Source organism: Limanda limanda, chromosome 22 (assembly GCF_963576545.1).
Source record: "Limanda limanda chromosome 22, fLimLim1.1, whole genome shotgun sequence".
Lineage (NCBI taxonomy): Eukaryota > Metazoa > Chordata > Actinopteri > Pleuronectiformes > Pleuronectidae > Limanda > Limanda limanda.
This window is the reverse complement of record NC_083657.1, coordinates 7280895-7296877: the sequence shown is the minus strand read 5'-3', so window position 1 is coordinate 7296877 and position 15983 is coordinate 7280895. Positions and strand designations below refer to the sequence as shown.

The 15983-nt window shown below is 41.3% G+C and overlaps 1 protein-coding gene across 1 annotated transcript; it reads right to left on the bottom strand.

The window, feature by feature from the left end:
• Positions 1-9538: 9538 nt before the first annotated feature.
• cnpy4 (canopy FGF signaling regulator 4) lies at positions 9539-12255 on the bottom strand. The gene is made up of 6 exons (XM_061066236.1): positions 12105-12255; positions 11849-11975; positions 10959-11055; positions 10703-10825; positions 10486-10603; positions 9539-10138 (listed from the first exon to the last, which is right to left on the bottom strand). The coding sequence occupies exons 1-6, from the start codon at positions 12187-12189 to the stop codon at positions 10002-10004; spliced, it is 687 nt and encodes a 228-aa protein (XP_060922219.1). The 5' UTR covers positions 12190-12255; the 3' UTR covers positions 9539-10001.
• Positions 12256-15983: the final 3728 nt, after the last annotated feature.

Below are 15983 nucleotides of genomic sequence, written 5' to 3'. Positions count from 1 at the left end.
TCCCGGGGTCCAGAATGCCTCGGCTGGTCATTCCTGACGTGTCGAGAAGTGTCCCGAGGGGGAATCCGAACGCACTGATAAAAAGCTGGACTTCCAAGATGATCGGATGATTCATTGGGTCTCTGATTTCATTCGGTGGCAATGTCTTTTCTGGGGAAGATGGTATCAGAGGAGGTATGGGCAGGGTAGAGGTTATAAGAGGAGTCAGGAGGATTGAGGAGTGGACCTACAGAACTGGAGGAGGGGAATGATAAGTGAGCGTAAGCGTGGAAGGCTTCAGGGTTGCGGCTGGGAGAGAATAGGGGGGAGGTTGTTTAACATTCCCATGACAAGCACTTGCTCTTGTCTTTGTCACATTACATGACTAATTAAACATTGGCCCATTACAACCACTCTGATAAATGGGAGGCTCATCCCAGAGAGGCCCCCGAGGTTTTAAACGCGCCCCACCAGGGCCAAATCCAGACTCGCTCTCCGTCTGAAACCGGATCATCTGTCTGGCAGCGCTACTGTCACCCATCGGATATGGTTTCAACTGTTTTTCTCTGCCGCTTTCCATAAATTCACACGGCCAGGGTATCGGAAGAACACGCTGAAGATGAGCGGCATTCCCGGCAAAGTGGCGTTTGACGAGGAGAAAATCTAAAACCGAGACATCAGGGGTATTTTACACCACTCCGCTCATTAGGATACAGAAAACTGACGAGAAATAGCAAACGTGCTCCGGGAAATCTCAAATTGAGATCTAGAAAAATGATATTATCTTTACGCCCTTCTCAGTGGAATAACTTGGCAGCAATTTCTGTGGTTTTTAAAAAGCTTATACAGTCAAATAGTGGGATGATGAGATCAACAACTTCTCCGGCGGGTGATCTTTAGAAGCAGCTATGCTTGGCTGGCAAGTGGCTGGAAAAATACTTGCTGACAACCTGGGGGCATGTTTACAGCATAGTGGAACAGAGGGGAGCGAGGAGCCCGCCGCTCATGTTCGTGCTCGAAGCCGGAGACGGTTTACATTACCTCACGTAAACCGCCTTCGTTAACTTGTCATTTTGCAGCGTCTGAAGAAATTGAGGTGTCAAAATGTTGATGTCTTTTCAAGGAATTTGCGCAATTTGGAGGTTTTTCTATTTTTTTATTCTTACAACTTTGAACAGATCGAATGTGGATTTTTGACGCCGATAAACAGACGAAAGCCAAGAAAACTTAATGAAAAAACTTGTTTGCACAAGTATTCGCCCCCTTCCAATAATGATAGGGTTATCAGGGAGGGAAATTAAATTAGTTGGGTAATAAAAGAGCAACAAAACGTTTTGTATTCTTGACTGCATAACTTATATTGAAAGCTCTCTGCAAGAATCTAAGAGGAAAGGGCAATAAATACACAAAATTAAAAGATCAATTTAAGCAACATTGGATTTTATCTTTGTCTTTGACCCATAGTCACATTTTTAGAGCTTTATTCTTTTGCAAATAAACATTATTTCTTGTAATTTAGCAAGAAGTTCAGACTTTAATTGTGGAACTGTATTGTTAAAGCCTTATAGTCTGTGGTATTCTCTCCTCCTACCTGTTAACTCGCTATGGTCTGTTCACACTTGGGAGCTGTGGGCCTGTCTGTGTCTGGAGCTGTTCTGCCGAGCAGATGAGCTGGATTTGGCCCGTCTCACACATTTTAACATTCCTCGTCATGGCCAGCAGCTTCGAGCAGCCATAAGCCGAGCGGAGCAGGATGCAGAAGAACATTCTACAACTCCAATCCAATCTACGACTTCCCGATGACTTCAAAAATTGTGGTTTTTGTATAAATAAACAGCTTGAAGAGAGTGTTGTATCCGGTTGATAGTCGCTGAGAAGATTTCCCGGGGATCTACGTTGCAGCTCTGGTCCAAGACGCAGAGCCTTTAAATAAATATGATCAATTATATGAGCTCCCTCTTAAAGCCCGCGTGTTTGAAGCCGGCCCAAGGCACCTGTTGGCGCATGTTACCACACTGACACCTTTGTTAATTTGCAATTGTCCTCAGCCGGTCAGAAATACAACACTGGGTGAAAGAGAGAGGCTACATATGTGGTCTGTATTCCCAAACTGCATTCCTGTTCACACAGTTTGTGTGTGTGTGTCTTTGTGTGCGTGTGTGTGTGTTATTCCACATGGGGCAGATTCCAGAAGCTCGCTTTTAGGTGTAATAATCTAATTTTAGTGGGGCAGTCCAGAAGGTGGAAGCAACAGACACACAAGCACAAAACGGATTATCGCTGCTCGTATCTTTAGATAAAGGCCTGTGTCCTTCAGGCTCGCATCGCCATTAGACCTGGTGATCGTGCTGGGGGGGGCGGGGGGCCCCTGGGGGCCGACTGCACCTCCACGGGTACATGCACACTGCGCCTCTGCCTCTGCGTTGACCCATGGACGGTGCTTGCTACATTTTTTTGAATAAGAAAACACATGTCACCCACTTGATATTTAAGTTTCCTGTCCACCCCCCCTCCTCCTCCTCCTCCTCCTCTTTATAGCCTCATACAAGTTGGCAGGAGTCTTTCTCTCTTTCTTTCTTTTCTTGCGCGGCCCCGGCTTCACATGTTGATATTGAAAAACAGATGGAAATGAAATCATTGTGATGCTGCGACCGAGCCAAAGACAACCCCGGAGCGTGATGGAAATAAAAGGGCGGCCTGTGGCTGTGACAATTGAATCCACACGGTGTCACAGAGCAGGTTAATGATGATGAAGAAGAACAGCCAGGGACAATATGAACAAAATATAGAAAATCTATCATTATTTTGTCTGTTTTTTTAAAATTAGTAAACAATCATTGGATTATTAAGAGAAATACACAAAATTATGATTTAATTGATTTCCACTAATGCATTAAAAGGCCTAAAATGCAAAAATAAATAAATAAAAATTCACCTGGGCTAAATTGAAAGGAGTAAAATTACCTACTTGGGGAAACACTGTGTATTTACTTTTGGATTCAAGAGCTGCAGAGGGAACTTAAGAAAACTAATTAACCGCACACAGACCTTAAACACGAAACAGCCCGCAGGTTTTGCGGATGCTGCGTTTACTGGAGCTGGGAATAATGATTCACGTTGCCACGGTTGATTAAGCATGAAATGTTAGTCATGTTTCGAGTGATTACTTTGGCTGCAGCCCGCAACAGACTAATTACAAGCAATCTGAAGCTAATTGCTCTTATTAGGCAGCGGAGAGTCGACGAGCTCTCTGCTGCTGCAACGATAATATTTACAGAGTGAAGCTATCGCAGCCTCATCAAACGACTTCAATCTGATTTTTTTTGTAAAATAATAATATTGATAATTGGCTGCATGTGTTTGGATTTAGATGAAATTATTCCAAGATCAGGGGAGTTAATTTAAAAAGCCCTGATGATATGGAGCGAGGGTCAGAATTTGTGTTTTAGAATTTTGTTTTACATTTGATCCACAACAGAAGGAAACAAAAGACAGAAATCTATTCTCACACGGTTAAATATGATTGTTTACAATTGTCATAGTAAAGGAGGGACAATCCCGGCGGCTACACGCAGTGACTGGGTGGGAAAATATCAGAGTTTAAATACAACCCTGGTTTTTAAATTGATAAAGTAAATTTTCAATTAAAGCTTACAAGGAAATCCATTTATAAAGGATGTTTAATTTCATAAATGAGACTAAAGTAAACTTATCCATTCGGCCCGAGGTTTTATAAGTTAAAAGTCTTGTTAAATACAGTTCACTTAACTTTAAAATGTCTTTATATAATAAGAATTATTACAAGAAATGAGAAAACTTGTTTGTTATAAAGTCTAAAAGCTGAATTTCTCAGGAGAGGTTGAGCAGCTACAACAGAACAACTTCCAGGACGCTTCATCCATTTCCTAAATCAGGCTGCAGGATCCACTTCACTTATTCCTAAATCTTCCTCTAATACAATTTATCTTAACGCACATTTTTGCATTGATACATAACTTTGAATTTTTAGTTTTCAGTCACAAAACCGAGGCTGAAATCAAACTCGCTGCGCCTCTTTACGCGCAGACATGAACTTCACCAGCAGCACCCGAGCTAAGAGGGAACACTTCCGAGGAGAGAGAGAGGATAAGATAAATAAATCACCGGTTCTCACCATGTGCCTCCCGCGGATCCTCCTGCTCCTCAACGTCCTCTGCTCGGTGCCAGAGGCGCAGCAGCAAGTGTCCGGGACCTCCAGCTCCGGCTCGGCTGCTCGGGGGAGGTGGTGAGGGAGGGAGGCAAATTAACGGGATCAGCAGGGAGGAGGAGGTGTCTCTTCTTATAACTGAACTGAGGAGAGAGGGAGGGAGAGAGAGAGAGAGAGAGAAAGAGGGAGAGAGGAGCCACATCCTGTCTGACGCACGGCGCACCTCACATGGCACCGACCGGACCACATCCATCACAGCAGAACCAGGGACTTCATTAAAGTGGATCATGAGGTTTTATTGATTTCAGGTACAACATGTTTCCAGAGCAGCTTTCTTTGATAATGACGATCGATCTTTTATCACATAAATAATATTAAATGGGTCGGTTATTCTTGCCAAAGAATATCATGTCACAAAATGTATTTCCCCAAAGTCCAATAAGGTAATTTGTTCATATAAATCTCTCACTGAACCAATTAGACATCTTGTACATGTCCAATTTACATAATTTTTACGCAATAAATAAAGAAGAAAACGTTTCATCATGTTTAAGTGCTAATTCATAGAGAAGGACATGTTAAAATTAAGACATTTGTCCTTGAGTGCAGGTTATTTTGTGGTTTATTTTGTGCTTTTAATTTTGTGCTATCCATAAAATATTACTCTCACAGTGTTTGACAGCTAAACTTTGACTCTTTGCATGTGCACTTGTAAAAAGCACTTTGAAGCTTTATCCCTACAAGGTTTAAACATACACTTCAAGTACATTCTACAAATTATGTTGCTTCAATGTTTAATTTAAGTATATTTTTTATTTATAATATTGTATTTTTATATTGCAATGCAGTTTTTTTGTTGTAAAATGATAAAAATGCATCCTCCACCACCGTCAGCTTATTCAAATTACGATTTTTGTACATTTTACAGTTTTATATAATTTTAAACATCTTTACATGGTAATTTTGCTTTTATTTATCCCTCCTACCAATGACTATATAGCAACAATCAAAAAGATTCTTTCCAGAAATGCTTATACAAATATATAAATGTGCAATGTGTATATGCAAAAATACTCTGCCTTGAATAACCAGATTCCGATGTGGTTTTCCCATTACCTAGGGGCAGAAATTCTCAAAATGACATAAACCATTTCTGCAGTTTTTAAATAATCCTGAATGCTTTTCCAAACAGAGCAATTTAAAAAAAACAGTGAGAAGACACACACACACACACACACACACACACACACACACACACACACACACACACACACACACACACACACACACACACACACACACACACACTACAGCAGAAAGGATTGTGTCCTTGCATGATCCCAGTGCTCATGATAAGAAAAATATGTTTTCAGGACCTTGAATAAAAGATCTGGCAGCACATTAGTCACTTAATGATGAGCCGGGCGTCAGAATTGATCTCAAAATAGATCATTTAACTGTATTTGTGGTTCCAGGCTCTGGAGAAAATACTAAATCAAGTGGACTTTTTTAGTTTTTCCCTTTTTAAAAAAGGCAACTAGGATTTTAAAACTCAATTCCACATTTCACGACTTGTTAGGGCATTGTTTTTACACCGTGCAGCTCCTCCACCTCAGCTTTATTACCACTGGCAGCCAAATTGAGGATCCAGCGAGAAGCCGGTTGCAGTAGCCTCGTCTCATATCGTCCAGGCAGAGAACTCACCCTCCAGTTTGCTCCAATTATCCCTCAGTGGAATAGGAATAATGGTAGAAGTTAATTGGCCGCAGTGGATCGTTCTCAGATGTGAGGCAAAACTGATACAGATGGAAATATAAGAGGAGGATGGAGGGAGGGAGAGAAGATGCTTGATTGGAGAGGAGGAAACTTTCCCAGAGAAAGCCATAAAACTGATTGATGACTTCCCTCGAGGAATGTTTCCCCAGGTGTGCTGTGTGTGTGTGTGTGTGTGTGTGTGTGTGTGTGTGCATGTGTGTCAAGTAGTTACAGTGCACTTACGAAATGCTATCCTTGGACGCAGCACAAGTGCAATAAAGAAAATTGAGGGGTGAAACAGCACGTTTATGTGTCAATATTGCACTTTGGCAGCATGAAAACAGGAGACACAGGAGATTTGAAGGAGCCGGGGTGGAGGTGGAGGTGCACCGGTGCCATTTAGGGAACCAGTTTAATAACACAAATGCTAATTGATAACAGAAATCAGATGATATCAGTGTTTTAGTGCATCATAAAACTCTACAGGTGGTCCCTGACAGGTGTGCTGCGCTGCCAGCGTTCGAACCCTGCGGCGAAGAATGTGCCGAGAGACTCAAATCATACTAAACAAAATACCGGCGGAGGTGTAATTATAAAAGTCAACATCAAGCCACCATAGCAGAATAAGAACATATTTCACAATACATGGGCGTGTGGTTGATGGATTAGCTGTAGTTAAACATAAAATTGTTACAACATGGAACAGTACTTTGGTTTAATGATCAGATATGAGCACGAGAATGCAATTAATAAAAAATTGCATATATTTACTTTTACAGTCTATGTTTATGTCTCATTTACACGAGTTAATCACATTATGCATCTTTTTGAACTTAAATGGGATAACATGCTGTTCTGGAAAAATGCTTGTAAATCATTTTTATTGGATACATTCTGTGAAGGAGAGATTTTTTTTTAAAGGTCCACAAAAGTGATAAAATCTGATTAATGGCATTTTATTCTCAAGATAATACGACAAAAAAACAATACAACATGAATCTGGAAGAATATTTATTATCTTACAAAGAGTAATTTTCGTTCCTTCTTCACAGAAAAGATTAAGAGCAAAGCATGGGTGTACCTCAGGGATCCATGTTCGGTATTCTACTATTCTCAATGTATCAATGTTATCTCACTATAGAAAAGCAAATATAAACAAATGTACACATATGCAAAGAATAGTTGAGCAAACAGCTGTAAAGCTCATAACTGCTGTGTAGAAGATTATGCTTCTTTTTTTGTTCTTCTACAAAACCAATGTATTTCGACATTTGCATCAGAAATGGAAAGTTTGCTTTTATTGAATTTAGATAACTGGTTGTAGCTCTGGACCCAACCATCAATAATTCAATATTTTACCTGATCCCTTTAAGAAAAGACACAAAATTAATGAATTCTTCCCCAGAATTAATTCTCCCAGTGATGGACAGCCATCCGTCCTGAACCTTCCAGAAGTTTTCTCTTTCAACTACAACCTGGAACATCACCTCTGCACAGCTTCCATTAAAAACATCCACATATAGCAAATCTGTTTCCTCCGCACAAAGCTCAGTCTTGATGGTAACTATGATGAATTGTTTTAACGCAACAAGAAAGAAAAGTAAGAAAAACAAACAATCGTGACCGAACTCGTTGGCTCTTGGACTCGGTAGGCAAAAAGAAATTGCAGAGCAGGAAAATGATCCTGGTTTCCGTGACGACGGAAGCAGTGTTTTTTGTTTTTCCTCGGTTCCCCCAATTTGTGTCTGGCACGGTTGTTGACAGGTGCTGGATGGAGATGGAGAGCAGACTGTTGTTCTGTTGTACTGGAGGAAAAAAGACTCGTCGATAAACAGCAGGTTAACGTTTGAGGATAGTGAAGAAGAACAGAAACTCTTCCTGCAGATATTTATCACTGTGTTCTCCTGTGGGATTCAGATGCTATAAATCCTCTTCTACTTTACCTCTACCTTAATTTTCTGCCACATCCTGACTCTACATTGTCTTAAAGACTTTAATGTTCTTTCTCTTTGTTCTATCACTTATCTTCTGGTTTTGATTTCTTCCAGCAGGTCACAGCATCTCCTCTCTGTCCCCATTTCAAATCCAAAACTACAAGAGACGGAGATTTCTCTGCGGAGTTCTTCCAGCTTTGGAAAAATCTCCCTCTCTGCATCAGGTCCTGCTTCACTATGGGTCTGTTCAAATCAAATTTCAAAGTGCTGCCTTTTGAATCTTGCTTTCAATTTTTTATCATGATTCTGTTAATGACTTATATTAACATTTGAGACAGGGAGCAACATTAGATTACACACAAAAATGAAACACAATAAATGTCAAACATTCATAAGAGTTTTGCAATAATAAAAACAATTTAAAGAAAAGACTTAGAAGAGATGAGACAAATCTAAGTTAAATGAGGTTATTGTTTTGATCCAATAAGTTTCAAACTATATTCAGCAGACACATCATCTTTGTCTTGTGCTTCTCAGCGCCCTCTTGTGGATGGATTTAGCTTTGTCGCTCATCACCATTCACCCACATAAATAAACCTTATTTATAAAGCACTTCTGCTTTTAAAGACAGAAACTATAATAATAAAATGATAGAACGTGAACAAATAATAGAGATGTGAAATATAGAAGTAGAACTATACAAGTAAAAAAAGGTTAAGTCATAGTCAATAAGAGCCACTGTCAATCATTTGTAAAAGCTTTTATTCAAAGAAGAACCAAAGTATATAAAATTAAATTTGATTTAAAGATTAACCGGTGCAGTTATTTTCATAAGAGTCCAGAGATGGGAGGAATAAAACAGGAGCTTTGAGACAAATGTTGAAATCTCCCACTCGTGAAGGAGCAAGCCTCGTTCACTGGGCCCTCAGAGCAGATCACATTATTATTTTGGCTGAGAATGAAGTAAGAAGTCGTAATAGAAACAGATCTGCGCTGACAGTGTGTCTGAGGACCTGGTGCAGGAGGAAAGCTTTGAGCAGCAGGAAACCAGAGCAGGAGCCGCTCAGCTCGGAGTCTGTAAAAACATCTGTGAAGAGCACAATCAACTTTTATCAGATTCAACTTCTGCCCTAATCAGTAATTTGGAAGCATAACAGGACGCAGGAACTGGATTGAATTACGCCGCCACCAATGTGTGATCAGAGGAAATAGTTTTAGTTTGGAAAATTAATTGAAGGAACTGCTGTAGACATTAAACACACAGGACTCACGACCTGGTATATGAGGGAAAAGCTTAGGTCACAGTCTGATGATGATGATGATGCCTGAGTGTATAGAAAGAAACTTTTCCAAGATTTAGAAATTTGACATATACTTGTTCATACTTGATACTGTATGATTTTTTTTTTTCTTCATGCTCTTATACCAATACACATCATCAGCGACACATCTGGAGCTGCAGTGTAAATGCACCTGTTTTATTCACACTGCACCTTAATGGCACCTTGGTCGTTGAGAAGCTCATGAGAAACAGCATCAGACCACTAGGTGGCAGCATCAGGCAACTAAGATCTTAGGAAGCTGCTATTTTAAGGTCAAAAGTTGCCCTAAGTGTAAATGATCTGAACTAATAACCTGTCGTTGTTGTGTGTGGACATGAACAAATGATGCTACACATGCGACATTAATATAAAAAGCATTTTATTCCACATGAAAAACTGTACATATTGCAATTTAAAGATCTTTAAAAAAAAGTTCCTATGTACCATATAAAGTTTGCAAGGAGACGGTTGTAACAGATGTTCCAGGCTCAGGGCTTCAAACCTTCATCCAAATATTTGAGTGTTTTAAAAAGGTGCAACAGTTTATAAAAAGGCAGGCGCCAGTTATATAAAAATAACAGGATTTTAGTGTTAATTGTATAAAGTATCATCTCACACTGTCGTAACTCTCAATGTCAACGAGAACATGATATGGCAACAGAGACGGTGCTGAGATTAAATCTTAAATCTTTCACTCAAAGGTTTAAAAAGCTGGAAACACGTCTCTCCAGATTATTTCAGTTTCTGTCCGTTGATTTCCTGCCAGATTCCGAAGCTGAGGTTTTGTGTTGTCTTCTGCATTTGCCCTTTTCGAAAATGTTTCCCTCACAGCTCCTCGTGTGTCTTTCCCTCCTCCTCCTTTCCGTCATTCGCTTCCTCCTCCTCTTCGGCGCCGTCGCTCTCCGCCTCCTCTGCCCCTTGTTTTTTCCCGACGTCTCCTTTCCACATCTCGCTTAGACATTCTGAGAGAGGGAGAGAGAGAGAGAAAAATGTTGTGAGGAAGAGGAGGTTTGAGCAAATACAGGTCTCCTTTCTTCAAAAGTACCCAAAACTTTTGGTCAAGGGAACTAAACGGTTCCTATAAACCATTGTTAACATGCAGAATATCTTTTTGATAAACGTTATCATGACAGACCCCTGTTTCAAATTCCCTCTTCTTTCCAATGACCAATCAGAGACGGGTTGATTCCTTAGACTTGAAATTACTTAAAAGTTTAAAACATAAGTTCTTGTAGCTTACGAGTTTCCAAGCTGAAGTGAGCACAAAACAGTCAACAAGCTGGACCCACTCTCTCTCTGTGTCTCCCACCTTGCTCTGATGTCTCGAGGACGTGCGTCTCACACAGGAAGTTCTCCAGTCTCTGGTCCTGATGGTGGAAGTACCAGTCCTCCACCACATCCTCAAACTGCTCCAGCATCTTCTCGCACTGCACGACACCCAAACACACACATTCCCCTGGTATGAGTATACACTATATTACTCTTTCCCATCCGTCCACCTGACAACAGGACAAACACAACTCCACCTGTTTCTTCATGTCCGACACCTCCACCGACGGCTCGTCCCACAGCTCGAAGGGCAGACCCAGCTCCACCTTCACTCCTTTATGGACCAGGTTCTTCAGAGTTGTCATGGTCTGACTGGCACCCTGCAGCCAGTTTGAGACACAAATTGATATTTAAAACATTGAATCATTCAAAAGCAAACTCGTCATTCTCTCCTGTGGACTCGTTTGGTTTCATTCTACCAAGGGAACCTTTAGAGAGTCAGAGGAACTTCACCTTGGCGTAGCGGAGGCTGCCGGGCCGCTCGGCGTGAACGCTGTACTGAAGGATGCGCTGGCATATGTCGTCGATGGCCTCAGTCAGACGAGTCTCCCTGAAATCCAAACATGTATTTCAATGGGTTGTTCGTCGCTCTCACACAAACACACAATCTAGAGGCAGGGTTCATACCGGTTTTGACAATGGATTTCCATGACTTTTCAATAACTTTAAACCAAATTTCCATGACCGAACATTTTGTGAAATCTCGGTGTATACGCAAAAAAGTGACAAAATGTAGTATTCAAACTAACAATGAGAATTCCAAGGCATACAGTATACCTTAAATTAGACAAACCCAAGTATGCCTGCTTATATTTTGGGAGTATTTCTTTAAAAGCATATGAATTATTTAAAACTCAGCGTAAATTAATGAACGACATGAAAATATGAATATAACAAATTTCCATAACTTTTGGGAGATTCTTTTTTTCCATGACTTTTCCAGGCCTGGAAAAACACATTTTAAAATTCCATGACTTTTCCAGGTTTTCCATGACCGTACGAACCCTGTAGAGGAGCACCGGCTGGTTTCACTCCCTGATGCTGTTCTCATGATAGAGATACAGTATTAATGATCAAATAACCCAATAAAATAAATAATAACTCATTGTAATAATAGCTATAAACATAATTATAAAAAATAATAACTGTATTTGTATAGCACCTTTCATACTAGAAATACAGCTCAAAGTGCTTTACATGCAGTATTAATAGAGAGGAAAACATATTTATGATATAAATCATGTTAGAATGCAATTAATACAAGAGGACAGATTTTAGGTAACGTTAAAACATATTGAATTTTGCATTTAAAAGAAGAAGTGGAAGAAAAACCTGAAACTCACGACGTGTTGTATTTGATCTTCCTCCTCCTCCTCCCAGTGTCCAGCACGTCTCCCAGCTCCAGCACCTCCTTGGATCGGCCTGTTTTCTGCAGAGCATCCTGCAGCTCCACCGTCAGGAACTTACACACTGACACAACACAAAAACAACAAAACTTGTTATGAACCGTACAGGCAGATTGCAGGACACCTCCATCTGTAAACAGTTAGCATCACAGCTAGCTAGCTTCTTCCTCCTCCTCCTCCTCTTCCTCGTTACCTTCGCATTTGTTCGGCAGCCTGTCGTCTTCAGTCGCTGTGACGAGGCCGATGACACAAAGTAAAGTCACAATAAAAAGTTTCATGTCGCCGGTTTGGTTCAGAAACTTTCGTGTGAACTGGAAAGTTTAACTCTGCAGCGGCCACATCGACATGCCTCACTGCGCATGCGCGATCGACGCCAGATGTTCGGATCCAAGGAGAGAAAAGTCGATCGAGGGAAAGTCGAACTCAGAAGTCTCTCAAAAGGTAAATAAATATCTCACATAATTTAATGATTTTAGTTTCTACGAGTCTTAAATCTACTTGAATTTATCTGGAATATTGTTAAGAATAGTTTTTGAGATACATGTCAAATATTTGTTTAAAGATTATTATTAGTATGTACTGTAGATTGTTTTTATATCGTATAATCTATATGAATGTGTTAACTACGACAAAACAGATCCAACAAATGGTTTTAATATGTTCATATGTTGTGATTATCATGAAAACATTCTCACATTTCCAATGTTGTTTTCAGTATTTGCATGTGTCTTCAAATTGATGAAGTTGTTTTTTTATTTACAGTGCATTGAGCTCTCTCTGCTGCGTATTTTTTGAGGCAGAACCTCATCTCTGAGGTCCTGGTTAAGGTCAGTGGTCAGATGTGAGTTGTGGTGAGGTTAAGGTGAGGGTTATGTATGACTAAATCAAGGTTAAAGTTAGTTTGGGGTTAAAACACAGCACTCTGAATGAGGGGCACAGGCATGCAGCGACTGTGAATGTAAAAAAAACACAAAGTCCCTCATTTAATCTCTAATTTATTGGTTAAAATATTATTATAGAAGGATTAAATATAGAAGTACAATAAAACAAGAGAAGGTTTAAACGTGCACAGACTCAGGTTGGGCAGCAAGAGTTTATAATAATCAATTACAATAAAAAAATAACAGCAATCATAAATGATAACATAAAATCGTTAATACCAGAGTCATATAAACTGTATATAGGTGGATCATCTTTTTATTAATGAACCAATTGTAATGTTATCAACACAAACACACTTTCTAGTTCAGCTGTTTCAGGATGACCGTGCAACCCACAGAATGGGGAATAATTAGCCTGATCTTTGGCAGCGAAGCGGCTAAAATAGACGTCGCTCGCCTCCTGGATTCTCGGGTGTCAGGGGCAACAAAGTCGACGGCAACAGACACACCAGGAGTCTGTGTGTGTGCGGGGGAGAAGAAAGGAGGAAAGAGGAGAAGAGAGGAGGGAAGAGGGGAAGAGATAAGGGAGGAAACAAGGAGAGAGGAGGGAGAGTCACAGAGGCCATATTAACACGCAGTGTTGGGGAGTAACGGAATACATGTAACGGCGTTACGTATTTAGAATACAAATTATGAGTAACTGTATTCCGTTACAGTTACAAATTAAATAGATGGTATTCAGAATACAGTTACATTGTTGAAATCAGTGGATTACATGACGGTACTTCTCTGTTTCACGAGTTTAATCACTGTCTCGTAAATCCACCGGAGGCAAAGCCCCCAGGAAGCAGCTGGAGACCAGGGCTGCCGTAAGAGCGCCCGGACCCCGGCGGCGTGAAGAAGCCTCACCGCTACCCGCTCGGGACCGTTACAGGCCCCGGGACCTTGGCTCTGAGAGAGTTCCGTCGCTACCAGAAATCTACGGAGCTGCTGATCCGCAAGCTGCCCTTCCAGCGCCTGGTGAGAGAAGACCGACCTGCGCTCCCAGAGCTCCGCTGTCATGGCTCTGCAGGAGACCAGCGAGGCATGCAGGGTTCACACCGGACGCTGAAGCGACGCTAAAATAATATCACCCGTTGACCCAGTAGTATAAAAGCATATGGTCACTTGTTGCTCCAACATTAACTGCAACAGCGTCCCAATTTAATGTCATCCATCTTCAAGAGCTTCTCCGCTGTTTGCTCCGTTCAATGTCGGGTGTCGAGGGTAAATTACGTATTCTCCGCCCCCCCCCCCCCCCCCCCTCTCTTTATTTAAAACTCCAGGACAACAGAAGGGGAATACAAACTATGGGATGCATGCTTTATCATTTATATCATATAAAATATGTCATCAATATCGTTTAAAATCCTTTTTCAGTGTGTTTCCTGGAGCGATATGCTCGCGTCAAGCGCAACAAATAGACCCGACGCCGAAACGATCGCTGCACGGCGCGAGGCAGCCTTGGCGCAGGGGGGGTTCAGCCTCCGGTGAGACCCGCACAGAGGTGGGAGTGGATGGGAGCCGGACATCCAGCGGGCCCGCAGCATCGGTGGAGAGAGTTTAAACTGCTGCTGCTCCACTGACTATAACAACGCCGCAATCATACACTTAAAAAATGCAATACAAACCGGAAGTATTCCAAGTATTCAGAATACGTTACTCAGATTAGTTAATGTAATGGAATACGTTACAGATTACATTTTTGTGCATGTATTCTGTATTCTGTAACGGAATACGTTTTGAAAGTATCCTTCCCAACACTGTTAACACGGGCAGAGAGGAGAATGTGCACGTCCACAAACCAGAGAAGAAGAGGGCAACAACACACTCCTGGAAAACCCATTAGGTGATGTTCTCCAGTAGCAGAGCGCTGTGCACCCAAGCAGGTGTCAGAGGATTCAGTGTCTCTGAAACTGAAGAGTAAGTGCACTAAGTGTTGTGTTTTAGTGCTGGGAGGGTTTCCACGGCTTCGGATGAGTGTTGAGTCACATGGGGTCTGTCTATTGTCTGTGTGGAGGGAGGTAGAGTTACACAGCGGCAGTGTCACCCTGTCCTGCACAGACACACACACACACACACACACACACACACACACACACACACACACACACACACACACACACACACACACACACACACACACATACACACACACACACACACACAGAGTCATAAGAGCTGGGGTCAGGGAACTTGCAGCACCGCTCTCATCAAGCTGCACTTTTCTCCAGCAGCATCACAGAGCCGTTATTATGAATGTACTTTTTATTTAATTGCATTTCATCGATGGATTTCTTTATTTTTTAATATCCAGTTCCTGAGCACAGAGATTAAATGAGTGCCTGGTGGAAATGAATCGACCGCTCCTGACCGATTCAGAGGAAAGAAGAAGAAGAAGAGGGAGGAGGAGACGTTGCTGTGGACGCAGACAGCCGGTTCCTGACAGCTGACTCGGAGCCAGAGAACAGAGGGAGGACATGAGTGGACACATGATGACGTCTTCTCACAAACACAGCATGTGCAGTTGTGTCTGAAGAGCAAATCGTGGGACATGAACCTGGATCTATTCACCCGGGGATCAAGGAATAGTCTCATCTCAGGAAGAGCAAGCGGATAATTTGACTTAAAGGTGAAACACTCGACCTGCACTTAGAGAAATGGTTTAAAACTGTATAACTATCAAGATCTGATTCTTACTAATATTTTTATTTACTCTTGGGGCTGGAAGAGATTGAATGATAATGATTACTAATGTAAACAAAAGATTAATCTTGACACCAGCCGAGAACTGGATTACTTTTACTGCTTAACAGATGATAACACATTTAACACACACACACGCACGCACGCACGCACACACACACACACACACACACACACACACACACACACACACACACACACACACACACACACACACACACACACCTCTGTATCAAGTGTCGAGTGTCTAGTGTCTAATCGTCAGATAAGCAATCGTTGCAAACCATGCAGTAAAACCTTTATTAGGTTAAAAAGCCACTTACAAAAAACTGTCTGACTTGTTTCAGTTTCTATCCAATTTAACTTGTAGTTACATGGAAAAAACATAATTTGCAAAGCATCTAAGATCAGTGGATCTAATGAGCTACTTAAAAAGAAGGTAACGT